A 15,800-nucleotide genomic window follows, 5' to 3' on the forward strand; every position below is an offset into this window, starting at 1 on the left:
AGGGACACAATTGCACGCTGACACACCTTCAGTCTCAAGACAACAGCTGGGTACCAAAATTCTTTATTTAAAGAAATGGTACAAATGAAAGAACTTAAGCGGATGTTTCGGTGCGACTTATAGAAAAGATAATGGCAGACCGACATGCACGCACTGCCTCAGTGACCAGTAAAGTCACTTGTGGCTTTGGGGAAGTCAGCTTAGCTCTGATTACTGTGTCCCAGGGTGTGCTTGTCAAACAGATATTCTGCCATGCCAGCTTCAGGAGCTCCCATCTTGCGCAAGTTGGTCACGTGGTCACCCAGTTCCTTGATGGATTTCACCTGCTCATTCAGGTAATGTGTCTCAATGAAGTCACACAACTAGGGAAGAGAACACGGGAGAAAGTCGGTCAGCTCTCCCAAGCCCTGTGGCAAATGATTTCCTCCATTCACACCCCATGCTTCTAATACTCACATGGGGGTCATTTTTGTCAGTAGCCAGTTTGTGCAGTTCCAGTAGTGACTGATTCACACTCTTTTCCAGGTGCAGTGCACACTCCATTGCATTCAGCCCGTTCTCCCAGTCGTCACGGTCTGGTTTCTGAAAAGAGCATTAGGTCAGTTCATCCGTAGACTCTACCAAGCAACCTGCTGGTAAACAGCTCACCACCATGCTTTGCCCTAAGTTCCCTCTGACAACAGCTTCCCCCGGACCGTCCTTGTTCACTGCTGTCTGTCAACCTTGGTGTTGGTATAGGCCTAAAAAAGTCCAAGGACAAAAAGCCCATTTTCTGCGCATTTGTAAGACACCCCTAGATCTACTCACCTTGATATCCTGCAGGAAGATTCGGCCGCCTCGTTCGTTCTGCAGCTTCATCAGTTTCTCAGCGTGTTCCCTCTCCTCATGAGATTGGTGGAGAAAGTATTTGGCAAAGTTCCTCAGGGCCACATCATCCCGGTCGAAGTAGCAAGACTGACAAAGCAAAGGGTACATGTTACAGGTTCCCACAGCGAGGCAGCTGGGATCACTGTAGGTGTTAGGCTATTTGCTGCTCCACTCAGAAAGGAGGGGAGGACTTTGGAACTTGGCTTCAGCAAGTGTCCTATGGCTCGGTATCAGCGCAGAGAAAAAGTTTTAAGCCAGGGCCAAATCTACTTGTCCGTGGGGGAGGGTGCTAGAGTACCCAGCCTGCACTGGGAGGCCATTTTTCTTCTCCTTCACCTCATGTAAAAAACAGCTAACACAAGCTTACAAGCCTTCCTGATGACTGATTTGTAAAATTAACATACCATGCCTGATGACATCTGAGGGAATTGTACTTTAGCACAAACATATCAGGAGATTTCATTGTTTCAGGCACTCGGTGTGTTTGGCCATTCCAAAGAATGACAGCCACAGAAGCCCAGGCCTGTTTCAAATCTATCTGGAAAACTTATTTTTGGATAATTCGCACAATCACAAGGCAATCAAAGGGTGATTCTCACTACACTGCCCCAAACCTGTTTTTCAGGAACATATTAGTGCATGGCAAACTTCCTTGCCCAGCAACTGATGGTGGGCTTTATCCAACAACTACCCACCGCTTCTGTTAGTAAGTCACAACTCTCAGAGGCAAAGCTCGATACAGTACGTTGGATGTCTTAGGGGACAAAGTCAGGTGACACTAATGACTGCAGAAGGGGCGATTCTTAGAGATAATGTTTCAATACAAGCGAGGCTCTGTGATAAGCAGAGCGGAGAGGTGGAGACGGCTGCTTAAGAAGGGGTCAAGGTACGTTCACAAGAGATAAGCCTCTTTACACCAGGCCCCAACGCTGCCATTCGACACCATGATCAAGCAGACCCGCCACAGCTCTCAGAGGAACTGGAGCTGGATGCGTACCGAGGCAGAGAAGCCTGCAGGCCACGTGACCAGAGAGGAGAGCAGGGGGGAGGGGTGAGCACCTAACTGCAGGCTTGATTGGACGGGATGACAGTCCCGCAGCCTCAAGACCTCTAACAAGGGGGGCGTGTGTATAACCACGCGCCTGGTCTCTGAAAGAGTCGCTAGGGGCTAATAGCTCAGACACCCCCCGCCCCCGCTTCGCCAGGCCTGCCCAGGGAGAGCCCGAGCAAACTCCATTTTCCAAAAGGGCGCCGGGAGGCCTGCAGCTGGCCACGCCCCAGCCCGCGCCCTGCCTGCTCCCCCAGCGGCCCCGGGGAGGCCGCATCCGACTCCCGCCCCGCTAAAGGCCAGGCCGCGCTCACCATAGACAGGTAGACGTAGGAGGCATACAGTTCCAGGTTGATCTGGCGGTTGATGGCAGCCTCCGAGTCCTGGTGGTAGTTCTGGCGCACTTGCGAGGGAGACGCGGTGGTCATGGCGGCGGCGGCTGGCGACGCTGGAGCGGCGGAGCGACGAGGTTGCAGAGGGTTCTGGCTTGGAGCAGCCGGCTGGGGTCGGAGGGGTCGAGCGCCGGGTTCCGTTCAAGCACTGTTGAAGCAGGAAACCGCGGCGACTCCGGGCGAGAACGTCTGGCGCTGGTGGCCAGCGGGCAACTCTTATAGCGGGCATCCGCGTCAGGTCGCGCTCTGGCCAATCAGCGCCGCGGGCCACCGAGACCCGCCTCTTCCGGTGAGCGTGTGGCCCAGACCCGCAGGGCGCGGGCGGGGATCCTGTGTGGGAGGTTGCGCAATGGGCGCTGTTCCTCTGCCAGAGCCGTGCCTGGCAATGAGCGGCCTGTTCTTGTGCCCCGAGGCGGGCGGTAGTTGGCTCCAGCCCTATGGCAGTGGCATCTGGGTCTTTGGAATCCTTGGGGACCGAGGGTGCAGAGGAGGGTGATTTTCAAGTCCCACAGGACATCCATCCCTAAGCTCAGTACGTGTTGTTGTTAAATCGTGATATACGTCAGGCCGTGACTTCGTCTTACAAATAGCAAAATGGAAGGTGGTGCTGTAGGTGGCGAACGAGTTATAACTTGGACTGGGAAAGAGCGGCTGTATCTCTTTCAGTCTGTGGAGAGAAGCGTTAAGGAGGAGTAGAGGGCCTATTGGGGAGGAGGGGGGTTTGGGTCTGCCCCGTCATTCTGACTCAGGCAGCCCCGGCCTTTTGCTGATAGCAAAGATGGCTTCGGGCAGTTAAAAAAACAAAGGTTGAGGGGACGTTTACTCTGGAGAGCAGGGACAGCCTTCTGTGTGGGGAATCCTGGGGCCGAACCATCTAGGTTTCTGAGAAAGTCCCCAGTGATGCTGAAAATTAAGAGAGGCCTTTGGCCATCTACGTGTATCTGTTTCAAAATGGTCTCCTTCATCTCTCTCAATAACTTTGGTTTGCTTTGACCTTGGAGAAAAGCTGGTGGGGCTGAATGGCAGGTGACAGGTGTAGGAAACCTTGAAGGGATAAGCCAACTGTGTGTGTCTGGTAGCTGTGACCCAGCTTCAGAATGGTTGTGAATTCTTAGGTAGCAGAACTAAAGGTTAGCTACTACATCTAGCAAGGCCCTGCCATCTATGTCTGCTGCTCTCAGGCTAGTCTTTTGACACAGGTAGAAGCCCTAGCTGACGCTTCTCCAAATAGTCAAAACTGGGAGCTGGACTTTTCAAACATTTTGTTGTATATTTGAGACAAATGTTGACAAGGTTACTGTACAACTCAGACTGGTCTGGAACTCACTCTATAACCCAAACTGGTTCCTGATTCTCCTGCAAGTTTCCAGAGAGCTGGGATTACAACCCTACATTACTAATGATATTTATTTATTTATGTATTTATTTATTGGTTTTTCAAGACAGGGTTTCTCTAACTATGGAGCCTGTCCTGGAACTTGCTCTGTAGACTAGGCTGACCTTGAACTCATAGAGATCTGCCGGCCTCTGCCTCCTGAGTGCTGGGATTAAAGGCGTGCACCGTCACTGCCTGGCTGGTATTTATTCTTTTAAGAACATGTGTTGCTTTCAGGTAAGATTTCAGTGGTGCCCTCGCTGCAGCCTGCTGCTGGATAAACACCCTAGCATCAAACTTCAGGAGGACGACCCTAAGAGAAAGATACTGAGATAAATTTGGTGAACAGACTCCCATTGGAAAGTGTAGGAGTGAGGTAGGAAAAGGAATTCTAAGCAGAGGGATTAGCGTGTGCACAGGTGTGGAAATACTTCCTGTTCCAGAAACCTTAAGGAAAGCGTTTGTTGGCCTGGAAAACAAAGTACATCTTGGGAAGTGCTGGAAAGAGTACAGTTAGATTTGGGGTGCCATAAAAAGTCATTAAACTTTACCCTGCAGGCAATATGGTGATACCATACCCATTTGTTTTTAGCCACAATCAGGAAATGTGATGGGAAAAGATGGAGTGGGGGGTGATATCAAATATTTTCACTTAGATCAGCAGCATATATTCCAAGTACCAAGTAATAAGATTAACAGTAACATGAAGTAAAACAAAACAAAACAAAAAACCAAAAAACAGTTACCGTGATAAGGAGTTCTGAAGGGTCAACCTCCATACTACAATGTCAGCTCTAACCCTGTAATTCAACAGTCTGAAATGTAAAATCACAGTGTTTCCTTGCTAGGGTGTGATTCTGAGGTTCAAATGGAGTCATTGGACTAGCTGGTAAACATTGGAGGAAAACAAAACTATAAGGGAAGATTGCTTGAGATCACTATTTTACACACACACACACACATTTGTATATATTATAAAAAGTATGGTACTGGCACAGGAAGATTAGATCAATATCAAAATATTTCTATCCATATACGTATAGGAATTTGATATAAGTTAAAGTCATGCCTTTCAAATTAGGGAAGAATGGGCTTAACCAATAATGTCGACACAATTATCATGTGGAAAAAATGAATCATTCTGTATTTAAAAATACCTTCCAGATGAATTAAAAATACAACCCTTAAAGCTGAAATCTATAAAGTTTTAAGAAAACTGCTAAAGAGATTATCCAAATTTGGAGTAGGGAATGTTCTTTTGAGTCTGTCAAAAGTTGGCAGGTTTGACTGCTTAAAAATGAAAAGGGTTTAGCTAAAGATATTTTAAACAGAAATGATGTGTTAGGCTGGTGGTGTATGTTGTCCATAGAAAGGATGAAGATCAAGAGCCAGCACATGTATGCATAATTGTATAATACACGCTGTTTTCCGTCTTGGGGATGGAACCTAGGGCCTGGGGCAGACTACCCAGGCCCTCTACCACTGAAGTACTCCTGCTGCAGTCCGATTCTTTTTTTCATTTAAAGATGGTCTCACTGTATTGTCTAGGCTAATCTTGAAAGCCTAGGCTCAAGCAATCCTTTTTAATTCAGCCTCTCTAATACCCAGACTCCATTGTATCACTGCACTAGTCTATGCGATATCTGTAACCACTCCTTTTATACGGACTGCTTGGTTGACTTTCCTACTACCATAGATTGAGGCATTTCTAGCACACTCAGTCCTTTGCAAGGTGCTTGTGTCTTGGAGCTTGAACAAATGGATGCATTTTGTGTAGAGTTTGGATTCCAGTCAAGCAGAGGGCTGGGTACCAGTTGGGAGACAGCTGCCATGGTTTTTAATGAGCGTAGGAGACAGAAAGCAGAAGAGAGACTGTGGAGAAGATGAGATGAGTTGAATGGTTGGATATTTTGTGGATTGGGAGGTGGGGTGTGAGTACCAGGTCCTCCAGTTTTCAGGCCTGGACAGCTGGATTGCTGCAGCCCTGCATGATGCCAGGGAAACACAGAAGAAGCACAAGTTTGGGGAAAGGCTTTTGAAAAAGGTCAGTTTGGTTTTGGACTGGCTATGTTGAGTCTCTAAGACTCCCAGGTGAACAGAACAGCATAAAATTAAAGTTAGCTTCACTGAAAGGAGGTCTGGGCTGCTACATTAAATTTTGTGAATCAGTATTAGCTCCTTGCTTGTTAAATACATCCCTAGTTACAGAAAACAGCAGAGCAAACCAGGGATACTGTGTACTGTAGAGGGTCACTAAGGGAGGAGGTCTTGAAAGGAAATGGGAAGTGTGTGAGCATCTTGCATGGGCCTGGTTCCCATCTTTTGGGAGCATTGGGTGTCGGACTGCTATCTCCAAGCCTCCAGATTCTGAAGATGTGGCTGGGTCTTAAGAGGTTTGTTGATCAGGCTTCTGCCTCCCCAACCCCCACGTTGCCTCTATTCCTCGTGACTTTGAGGAGGGAGTTTGGCTAGCTGCCCAGAACAAGTTGAACAGTGGCCTCCCAGAGCCAGGAGCCACACAGCAAATGCAGGCCTGGAGAGAGAGGAAGGCCCCTCTGTTCTGTAGAATACTAGCTTGTTGCTGACAAAAGGTGGGGGTGGAGAAGCCTTGTGGTGGAAGGCTTTTGTTCACTGTGACTCAGCACTCTGCTCCTCCAGAGGGGTTGGGCTCCAAAAGTGCTTTGTCATGGAGGGGCAGGACAGTCTGGGAGGCTGTGGTTTTGCTCAGGGAGAGAGGGCAGGGGGAGAGGGAGAGGAGCAGGAGGCAACATGTGAGAGCTCCTCATTCCCCCATGGGACACAGAAGCTGAACTGAGACTGAAGAAGTCTTGATCACCCAGCCAGGCTTGGATGATATTTTTTGCCAGAAATGCCTTTCTGTCTCTTGTAGGGACTTCTCAGCAGATAGTGGAACTCCTTTCCTTCTAGTAATTTCCCCTCTGCAGTTAAAGCTGCTGAGGATGCCACATCCAAGAAGCCTTAGACATTTGGTACATTAGGGTCCAAGGGACACTAGAGCTTACAGATCACTTTACCTTGTAGGGTAGAAAGTGAGACCCAAAGAAGGTGAGGCTTGCTCAGGGCAATAATCACCAACTAAAACTGTGTTGCGGTGGAACTCCAGGGCGATCATTAAATGTCATGTGACCGTTAAATTAAATGTAGAGCAAAGTATGTGTTGGAACACCTGGGCGATCATTAAACATCATGTGACCTTTAAATGAAATGCGGAGAAGAGCATGTGATGGAACACGAGGGCAATCATTAAACATCCTGTGCTCGTTAGATGTATGATGAATGTGTTGTCAGAGTGTGCATTTGGAATAATGTTAAGTGAGAAATCAGAGTCCTAAATAGTTCCTGGAAGCCAGTTACCGAAAGAACTTCACAGGACTGCAAAGAGGTTAAGACTGGGTGGAAATGGGCTAAAGGCTTTTGAGGCTAAGCAGCCAGTGTTGCAAAAGTGTGGGATTCCCTGAGAGTTGTGCAGGAAGTTCTGACATTTGCAAAAGCACCACTCAGCCAGATTCTGTCTGGTACATTCTAGATGAACCAACTGTCATTCGGAGAGCATGTCCTTAAATCATTTCTTAAAAATTCATGAGGTCATGTAGACTTAAAAGTCTAGACAGACACCCAGAATCCCTCTCTTCTGTAATACTTAAGGTTGAGATTCACAACCTGGAATGTTAGGGGACAGTTGTGGATGGAAGCCCTGCCTCCCCTTAAAAAGGTAATTCAGGGCTGGAAAGTTAGTTGACTTGAGTTCCCTCCTCATCTGCATGGTAGAAGGACTGAACCTATTCCTGCAAGTTGCATGCCCTTCCTGCTAAATATAAAATTTAAAAACAGTGAAGGGAAGGAGTGGAAATGTTGTACATACAGTATTTACAAACGGAATTCTGAAAAAAATCAAAGAAAATGGTCCAGGCCTTCCTGCCTCTGAGGAACTTCCTGGGTTGTGTCTGGGGTAGCCACCATGGTCTCTCCAGAGACCATATCGCTTGGCCTCTGACTGTTTGTTTGCTTGCTCACCTTCCCTCCGGACTTTGTCTCCTGCTAGAGGCCCTTCCCCTTCCCACGGCTCGCAGCTGCTAGCTTTCCTCTAGTTATCCTTCCCTGTGGAAGGTCTGGTTCCTGCGTTGGCCTGAGGGCCCTTGGAGGCCAGGGCTCTACTCTGTCCTTCTCAGTGTCCCCTTGGGTAGCTGCCACATCCCTTTTGGCTCTCTGAGCTCTGTTCCTGTATCGGGGTACAGCGTTTGAAGCCCAATTTCCCCCATATGTCTCCACGCATCTTTCCTCATGAAGCCAAATGAGAGTGGTATCTGGTAATTCAGGTTTAGGTTACCCCCAAGATAACATTCTAGCGTGGTAGCAATTTTGTGAAGTTTTCATAATAACAGAACAAATGAAAGTCATATCAGACTTTTGCAATGTATTCATGGGTACAGCAGATAGGCGAGTTACAGTGAAAAACGAGAAAGGCCTCAGATGCTACCTGAAGATATTCATCGATTTTTGAGATGAAGAAGCTCCAGGGTCTGTTTATATGTTCCAAGGATTTATCTAACAGTAACAAGGTCTGTAGGCCACCTACAAAGGTGTAAGATCAGTGGCCATTTAAGAGAGCTAACGATAACTCAAGATAATTTGCACTGAGGCTCTGGACTTGCAGCATTCCGATCCTTCCAGAATCACTGGAGTTCTAGGCAGTCAACCCGCCCTAACAAATGCAGCTTCTTTAAAGATACCTTTGTTCACAGTTTCCTATACACCGCAGTTCATGTTTCAGGCTATCAGCGGTTACCCAGTCGTATGCTGTGCCTACTTTACCTAGTCTAGGCTCAGCTGGGCCCATCCTGGCCAAGTCAGGGAGGTTCAGATTCTCAGAAGTGACAGCCAGCAGCTTCGGTAGTGACGAGAGAAGAAAGATGACTTCTCAGCCTCCTGGGCCTGGGGAGACCTCTGAGGAAATGGGGGTTCTGTCACCAGATGCTCACCTGTTCAGGGGAGGCTATGCAAACCTACTGTCAGCTGCCAGCCCCCAAATAATGATGCGGACACTTATTAATTATGAAAGCTTGGCCTTTAGCTTAGGCTTATTCCCAACCAGCTCTTCTAAAAACGTAAACCTGTTTTTATTCATCTACATTCTGCCATGAGACTTTTTACCTTCCTCCCATTCTGTATATCCTACTTGCTCTCACTGTAGTCTCTACCTCTCTTCTTCCCAGAGTTCCGGAAGTCCTATCTATTCTCTCCTGCCTAGTTGTTGGGCATTTAGCTTTTTATGAAACCAATCACAACGACACAGCTTCACACAGTGTAAACATCCAGCACCGGGTCAAGGTTGAGGAGCTGACTGAGGAGACCTGAGTTAGTAGTCTGACTGTGGAGCCTAGGTGTGGGAATTCTAGATTCACTTGCCGTGGTCTGCAAGACAAGAAGAATGGACACAGCCCAGTGGAAGTCTAGTTGACAGCCTGGGCTATGAGATGGATACAAAGGACAGACCTAGTACTAAGTGGGAAGAGAAGGCTTCACAGGTGAAAAGCTAGGCAAATTCCCTCTCTGATGAAGGTTCCTTCAGTGCCATTCTAAAAGAACTAGCATGTCTATGTGGACCAGCAGCTGGACAGTAGACAGGAATCTGAGCACCCCATGAAGGAATCAGGATCCCAATGGCTTCACCAGGTGTACCTAAGGGGTCTCAGTCATCATGGGGACACTAGCAGAGTCCCAGGATCCTCCTGTTCTGCTTATCCCAGTCTTGCAAAAGCAAAGGCAAACATTCCCTTTCTAGGATTAAAATCCCTGCAGGGCTCACCCCTGCCCCAGAGATAATGTTGGAACCCCGTCCTCTCTATGGACCGAGGCAAGCAGATCCCATCTTTCTGCTGTTCACCTCGAGCCTATTCCCTTCAAAAATCCCCTCCCACCTCATTTGCTCAGCCTAGACTTTCTGCCTCTGGCTTTTATTTCAGAAAAACAACCTAGCTTTCAACAGCCTCCAGCTCAGACATCCCCTGTGACTCCCCTCCTTGCCAAGGGGAGAATTTCTAGCCTTTCTGTGCTCTAGTGTCTCCAATACTGTGCCTTGCTGGAGTGGCCTGCGTTTGCCAGCCCTTGCCATTGGAAGGAGGCCTGCCCTGTTCATCATGGCAGTGCTTTTCCTGCCCGTCACCTTAGTATCCAGCAAAATAGCAGCCTTGGGTTACAGAGAAATACAGGTTGGCTTGACCTTGGCCTTCACTCACTATTTACTTTGCCATTATTGAGGAGCTCAGTCACCACACCCTTTGCCTCAGAGGTTTGGTTTTCCCCTCTTCACCAAATTCAGACCAGCTTCTCCTCGCACAGAGATACAGAGAATAGGCCAGTCTTCCTGGGGTTGAGGACTATGTCCTGGCACAGACCCCAGGGTGTAAGGCAGGGGCCCCAGGACCAGCTGGGCTATGGGGACAGTGGGATGACACACGGTCACGGGCTCCACTGCAGTGAGGGCCAAGTAAGTCCTTTGCTGTCACGTAGATGCCAAACATTTCCTCAACTAGATGGACGCGTGGGTGCCACAGAGGCCAGGGCCGGAAGTGAAGAATTTCTGTAGCAAGTTCACGACTAGGAAATCCCACATGCTTCCTGGTGATGGACTAGAACGTTCTTGAGGTCCTTGTCACCCCATGAGTGTGGTGCTGGGCACTGTGCCAGAGAGCTCACACAAAGCTGTTGATCCCTTATGGCTGAAACTGACAACACCCCTGTTGAGAAGGCTGGGCAGCCCCAGTGCTGTCCTCAGATGAGGAAGCTGAGGTCAGAGGTGAAGTCACTGACTGCCTGGCCTAAGGTTGCATAGCTGGCAGGAGATGGGGCCCTGCCTGGAACCTGGGTCCTCACTGTGGGGAAATGTTCTAGTTGGGTATGTTGATGCAGCCGCGGTGGCAACATCCTGAAACCCATGGCCTTGTGTAAAGGTGTAGAGGAAGAGTCCCCAGATTCTGGTTGTCTGGAGACTTCTGAAATGTCATTGTCTCTTGGTATCCATAGGAATTGGAATTTGAGCTGAGGGTGTGACTTCTAGATAGGACCCCGTATAATCCCCAAACCATGGATACTCAATTCTTCTTTTTCCCTTCCTGATAGGGTCTCAAGTGTCCCAGGCTGGCCTTTCTATGTAGCCAAGAATGATCTGAACTTCTGTCTCTCTGTGCCTACCTTTCGACTGACTGCTAAGATTATAGGCATGTGCCACCACAAGTGGTTTTATGCAGTGCTAGAGTTAGAGCCCTAGATGTTGTGAACGTAAGGCAAGCTCTTTATCAACTGAGCACTACCCCCAGCGTCAATTCTAACACGTTAAATGGCATAGTGTCTGCACATGATCTAGGTGCATCTTCCCATATAGTCTCTGTATGTGTGCACATGTATGTAGATGCATGAGTGCATATGTATGTATGTGTGTGGAAGGTCGACCTTCACTGGGTGTCTTTCTCTCTCATGCTCCACCTTATTTTTTTAAGACAAGGTCTCACTAGGTGGCGCACGCCGCACGCCTTTAATCCCAGCACTTGGGAGGCAGAGACAGGCAGATCTTTGTGAGTTCAAGGCCAATCTGGTCTACAAGAGCTAGTTCCAAGACAGGCTCCAAAGCTATAGAGAAACCCTGTCTCAAAAAACCAAACCAAACCAAACCAAACCAAAAAAAAAAAACCAGGTCTCACTGAACCTAGCGTTCACAAGTTTGGTTAGACTGCACAGTGAGCGTCAGGGATCTGCTCTCTGCCCTTGCAGCACTGGAACTACAGATGTGCGCTCTACACCTGGAGTTTTACATGGGTGCTGGGGATGCAGCTCAGTTCTCATACTTGCTTGGCAGACAATTCAGTGTATCCATTGGGTCATCTCTTCATCCCACCTCTTTTTAGAACATTTGATTAAACTATAATGACATCTTTTATCCTCTCCTCCATCCCTCTCTGAGGGGATTGCTACAGGGGTCACACAGGGAAGTGAACCATTTGAAGAGATGAGAATGAAAACCCTGTGGAGATTGACTTCGTCAACCTGGATGAGACTTTGGGGAGTCTAGTACCAGGCGGTTCATTGTCAGCATATTTAAAATGCAGTACAACTTGGGAAAAGGTTTCCAGGCAACAATCAGTCCAATTCCAGATGTACAATAAAGTGTAAGGTGTGACTACATAGAGACACTTACAAAGTACATGTGACCGTGAGGGTGGGTTTATAGCTAAAAGGCCTAGACTCTAGTGTGATCTCTGACCAATAGTGTAGAGGTCAGCAGGCCATAAAGTACTTGTGACATCTCCCCTCAGGATGGGGAATGGTCTAGGGAGGGAAGAGTCTGGGGTAATCATTCTGGGGAATTAGGGTGACATCTATCCCTACAGATAGCCAAAAGTCACTAAGTCATTAACAGCTTCCGCTCTCAGCTTTCTGGATGGGACAGGCATTTGATTTTATCTCCTCCACTGAGGAGACACTCCTGCGTGATTAACATTCCTGGTTCTCTTAGTGCTTCTCTGTAAGTACAAGGATCACTGTAGCCCCAACACCTCTCAACTTTATGGCTCTTTTTCTCCAATTATTATTCAATAATAATCATTGCTACATATGTGTGTGTGTGTATACATATAAACATAACCTGCTGAGTCCCTTTAGTGTTGCTTGCATATATATGATTTTAGGACTGACTAGTTGGTATTGGATAACCAGTTAGGGGCTTATCCCTAAAGGAACATGAATTCTTCTGCTCTCAGTATTCTCCATTTTCTCTTAATTGCCCCTGTAGCTCTTCATATGGGGGTGGGATACCTTGAGGTTCCCCCATCTATCTTGTCATAGCAACCAGCATCATTGTTCAGGTTTTGTTTAGGCAGCCATATTGTTGAGATTTCATGGAGGTAGCCCCCCTATCATAGCTGGAAGGCACAATGGAGCAGACTTTCTGGGCCTCTGGCAAGTGTAGTCTTTCTGTCCCCTCTTCAGTGTTGTTCCCTGAGCCTTAGGTTGTGTTAGGAATCAGTTGTGTTGTGTGCCCTCTCTCTCTTTTTTAAAACAGTGTCTCACTTTAGCTCAGGCTGGCCTGGAATTTATTATGTTGTTCAGGCTAGTTTCAAATTTAGAGTAATCCTTATGCCTCAGACTCTGAGTTCTGGGATTACAAAGATGTGGGCCACCACCGCAGGCCTCTCTCACAGACTTTAAGTCCTGTCTAGTTTACTTGTAATACTGAATGCTGTGTTTATGGAATGATGACAAGGGGTCCAGTTTGGTTTTCTCAAAAGTAGCGGCTAGCACAGAGAACCTTCCGTGTCTGTACCATAGGTGCACCACAGTTTCTGCAGCCTGATCCCCAGGCAGTGGTGAGCAGGGCCCCCTGGACCAGCTTCGGGACTTGGAGTCAGAAGCGGCCACTTCTGAGCTCACTGTGACCCTGCCAGCAGCAAAGCTGTTGGGTTTGCTATAAGAAGTTCTTTTCCAAATTAATTCGTGATTTGATTCCTAACTGAAGTTTGCTTGTTGGTGGAGTTTTGTGATTCACTACCCATTCAGTACCCAGGATTTCAATTTGTAGTCTAGGTTGGCCTTAAACTCTCCCTTCTACCTCAGTGAGTGTTGCATTTATTACTAACTGTAGGCCACTTTTTTGTTGTTGTTGTTGTTGTTTTGCTTTTGTCTTTTTGAGACAGGGGTTTCTCTGTGTAGCTTTTGGATCCTGTCCTGGAACTCATTCTGTAGACCAGGATGGCTACCAACTCTCAGAGATCTGCCTGCCTCGGCCTCCTGAGTGCTGCTGGGATTAAGGGTGTACGCCACCACCGCCCGGCACTGTAGGTCACTTTTATGATCCTTTTCAATATTTATGTATTTTGTATGTGTGTTACTTGATGCGTGTGTGGAGGTCTTGTTTAGCAGGGATGTTTCTTGTTGCTTACTACTGTTGCAAATTCAGATTAGCTGAACCATGAGTTTCTGGTAGATTCTCTTGTCTCTGCCCTCCCATCTTGACTAGGAGAGTGGAATTACAGATGAACACCACTGCATCTAGCTTTTTTTCTTCCTTCCCTCCTGTCCCTCTGTCCTTCCCTTCCTCCCCTCTTCCTTCCTTCCTTTCTTTTTTTTAACATGGTCCCCAGGGATGGAATTTTAGGTCATCAGGATTGTACAGTAAGAATCTACTAAGCCATCTCCCTGGCCCATTGTTGTGGTTCTCTTTATTTTCTTTAAGTTAATATATACTAATGATATATATTAAATATATGGTGTGTGTGTGTGTGTATGTGTGTGTATATGTGTTTGGGCCCACACATACCAAGACATATGTGTAAAGGACATCTTGTAGGATGTCCCCGAGCAGCTCATCAGAGGCCTGAGGGCACATAAGGTGTATACCGACTGTTTTTAGGGACCAAGACGGACTCTTCAGCCCTCCTGGGCTGGTGTGGAAAATCCTTCTGTATATGTGTTGCTTTTATTAGCAACTAATGGATAACTAATGGATAAAGCTGCTTTGGCCTACAGCAAGGCAGAATAGGGTAAGACAGGAATTTCAAGCAGATAGAGGAGGAGAGTAGGTAGAGTTAGAGAGATGCCATATAGCTGCCCAAGAAGACAGATGCCCTGGAACTTTGCTGGTAAACCATGAGCCTCATGGTAATACATAGAATAATAGAGATGGGCTAATTTAAGATGTAAGAGTTAGTTCATAAGAAGCTATTGGCCAAGCAGTGTTGTAATCAATATAGTTTCTGTGTGATTATTTCAGGTCTGGGCGTCTGGGAAACGAACAAGCAGCCTCTGCCTACACAGTGCTCTCTGCAGGCTGAACTGTTCCCCCAGAGGCTGGGGCCTCTTGCCAATCATAGCCGAGCAATACCGTATCAGGGAGCTATAGGTCTCTCTGAGGAGCTCATGGCTTCTCATTCCTGTGTGGGAGCTGAGGACTGTACAATTTGTCAGTGTCTGGTATCCCTGAAACAGAAGTACATCACACATAGGAGAGTTTGGGGTGATCTGTTATGAAATCCATCAGTACCAGCTTCTAGGCAGGGCCCCAGCCCCCATCCCTTGCTTCCTCTGCAGTTTGAGGCTTGTGCCTTCAGTGACACCCCAGGAGAAGCTCTCTTAGGGATCAGCATCTTTATGTCTCTCCTGTTCCATCTCTCTAGCTTTAAAGGTATGAATGACATTCTAACACCCTCTGATATTTCCAACTTTTGCAATTCCCTGGAATTTTAATTAATTGGAACTAAGTAGCTCTAATCCCTCCCAACTCATTCTCCTGTCCACCTGATTTTCCAGTGTTGTGTGCGGGTACATGGTTGTGCAGGTGCTGTGTGGGGATACATGGTTGTGCAAGTGTTGTGTGTGGATTCGTGATTGTGGAGGTGTTGTGTGTGGGTATGTGGTTGTGCAGGTGTTGTGTGTGGGTGTGTGGTTGTGCAGGTGTGGTGTGGGGGTACATGGCTGTGCAGGTGAGGAGCAGATTCTGTTTTTTCTTTCTTATTCTGGGATTGCTGACTTCTCTAGTTCCTCATCCACTTCCCAGATTTACCTCTCTTTTCAGATTCCACTAGATTTCCCTCTGGTGAACGGCTTCCTCCCTTCTACCACTGCTATGCACTAGGATTACAACTGCTCACCCCACCCCCACCCCCAGCAGCAGTCATGCTTTCTGTTACTTGGGACAACATTTCTAGTGAAATTACTTTTGGTGTTGTTGTAGTTTCTTCTGAGTTACGTCTCACATACCCCAGGATGACCTCAGGAGCAGGACCTTGCACTCCTCCTCTTCCTGCTTCTACCTGGGGTTATATGTGGGACCCATCACACCCTGCTTCAACCATTTTACCATTTAAATCACCTAAATGGCAGCTGACTTCTTTGTAGGTCAAGCCTGGAAGGAGCCTTTGAGACTAATTTAAGACTTATTCTGTCATTTAACTAAAATTTTGTTTATTCATTTTTGGAGCTAGGGTCTCATGTATCCCACGCTAGCTTTGAGCCTGTTATGTAACTTAGGATGACCTTGAGTGACTCCAAGCTCAGTTTGTGTGGTGCTTGTAATCCAATAGCACTTTGTGTGTGCTGAGCAAGCACT

General features: G+C 47.4%; 1 protein-coding gene across 1 annotated transcript; it reads right to left on the reverse strand.

The window, feature by feature from the left end:
- Window positions 1-47: 47 nt before the first annotated feature.
- On the reverse strand, window positions 48-2,510 carry Fth1 (ferritin heavy chain 1). Its single transcript, XM_087908140.1, has 4 exons — window positions 2,230-2,510; window positions 808-954; window positions 457-582; window positions 48-362 (listed from the first exon to the last, which is right to left on the reverse strand). The coding sequence occupies exons 1-4, from the start codon at window positions 2,341-2,343 to the stop codon at window positions 201-203; spliced, it is 549 nt and encodes a 182-aa protein (XP_087764266.1). The 5' UTR covers window positions 2,344-2,510; the 3' UTR covers window positions 48-200.
- Between the last annotated feature and the right edge of the window lie 13,290 nt (window positions 2,511-15,800).

Source organism: Myodes glareolus, chromosome 7 (assembly GCF_982192425.1).
Source record: "Myodes glareolus chromosome 7, mMyoGla1.1, whole genome shotgun sequence".
NCBI lineage: Eukaryota > Metazoa > Chordata > Mammalia > Rodentia > Cricetidae > Myodes > Myodes glareolus.

Bases quoted from the DNA above. Each gene is read 5' to 3' on its own strand.
- Fth1 (XM_087908140.1), bottom strand. From the start codon at position 2,343: ATGACCACCGCGTCTCCCTCGCAAGTGCGCCAGAACTACCACCAGGAC. The intron at 955-2,229 runs GTGAGCGCGGCC...TTGCTTTGTCAG, and splicing joins CCTACGTCTACCTGTCTATG to TCTTGCTACTTCGACCGGGA. The intron at 363-456 runs GTGAGTATTAGA...TCTCTTCCCTAG, and splicing joins CTGACAAAAATGACCCCCAT to TTGTGTGACTTCATTGAGAC.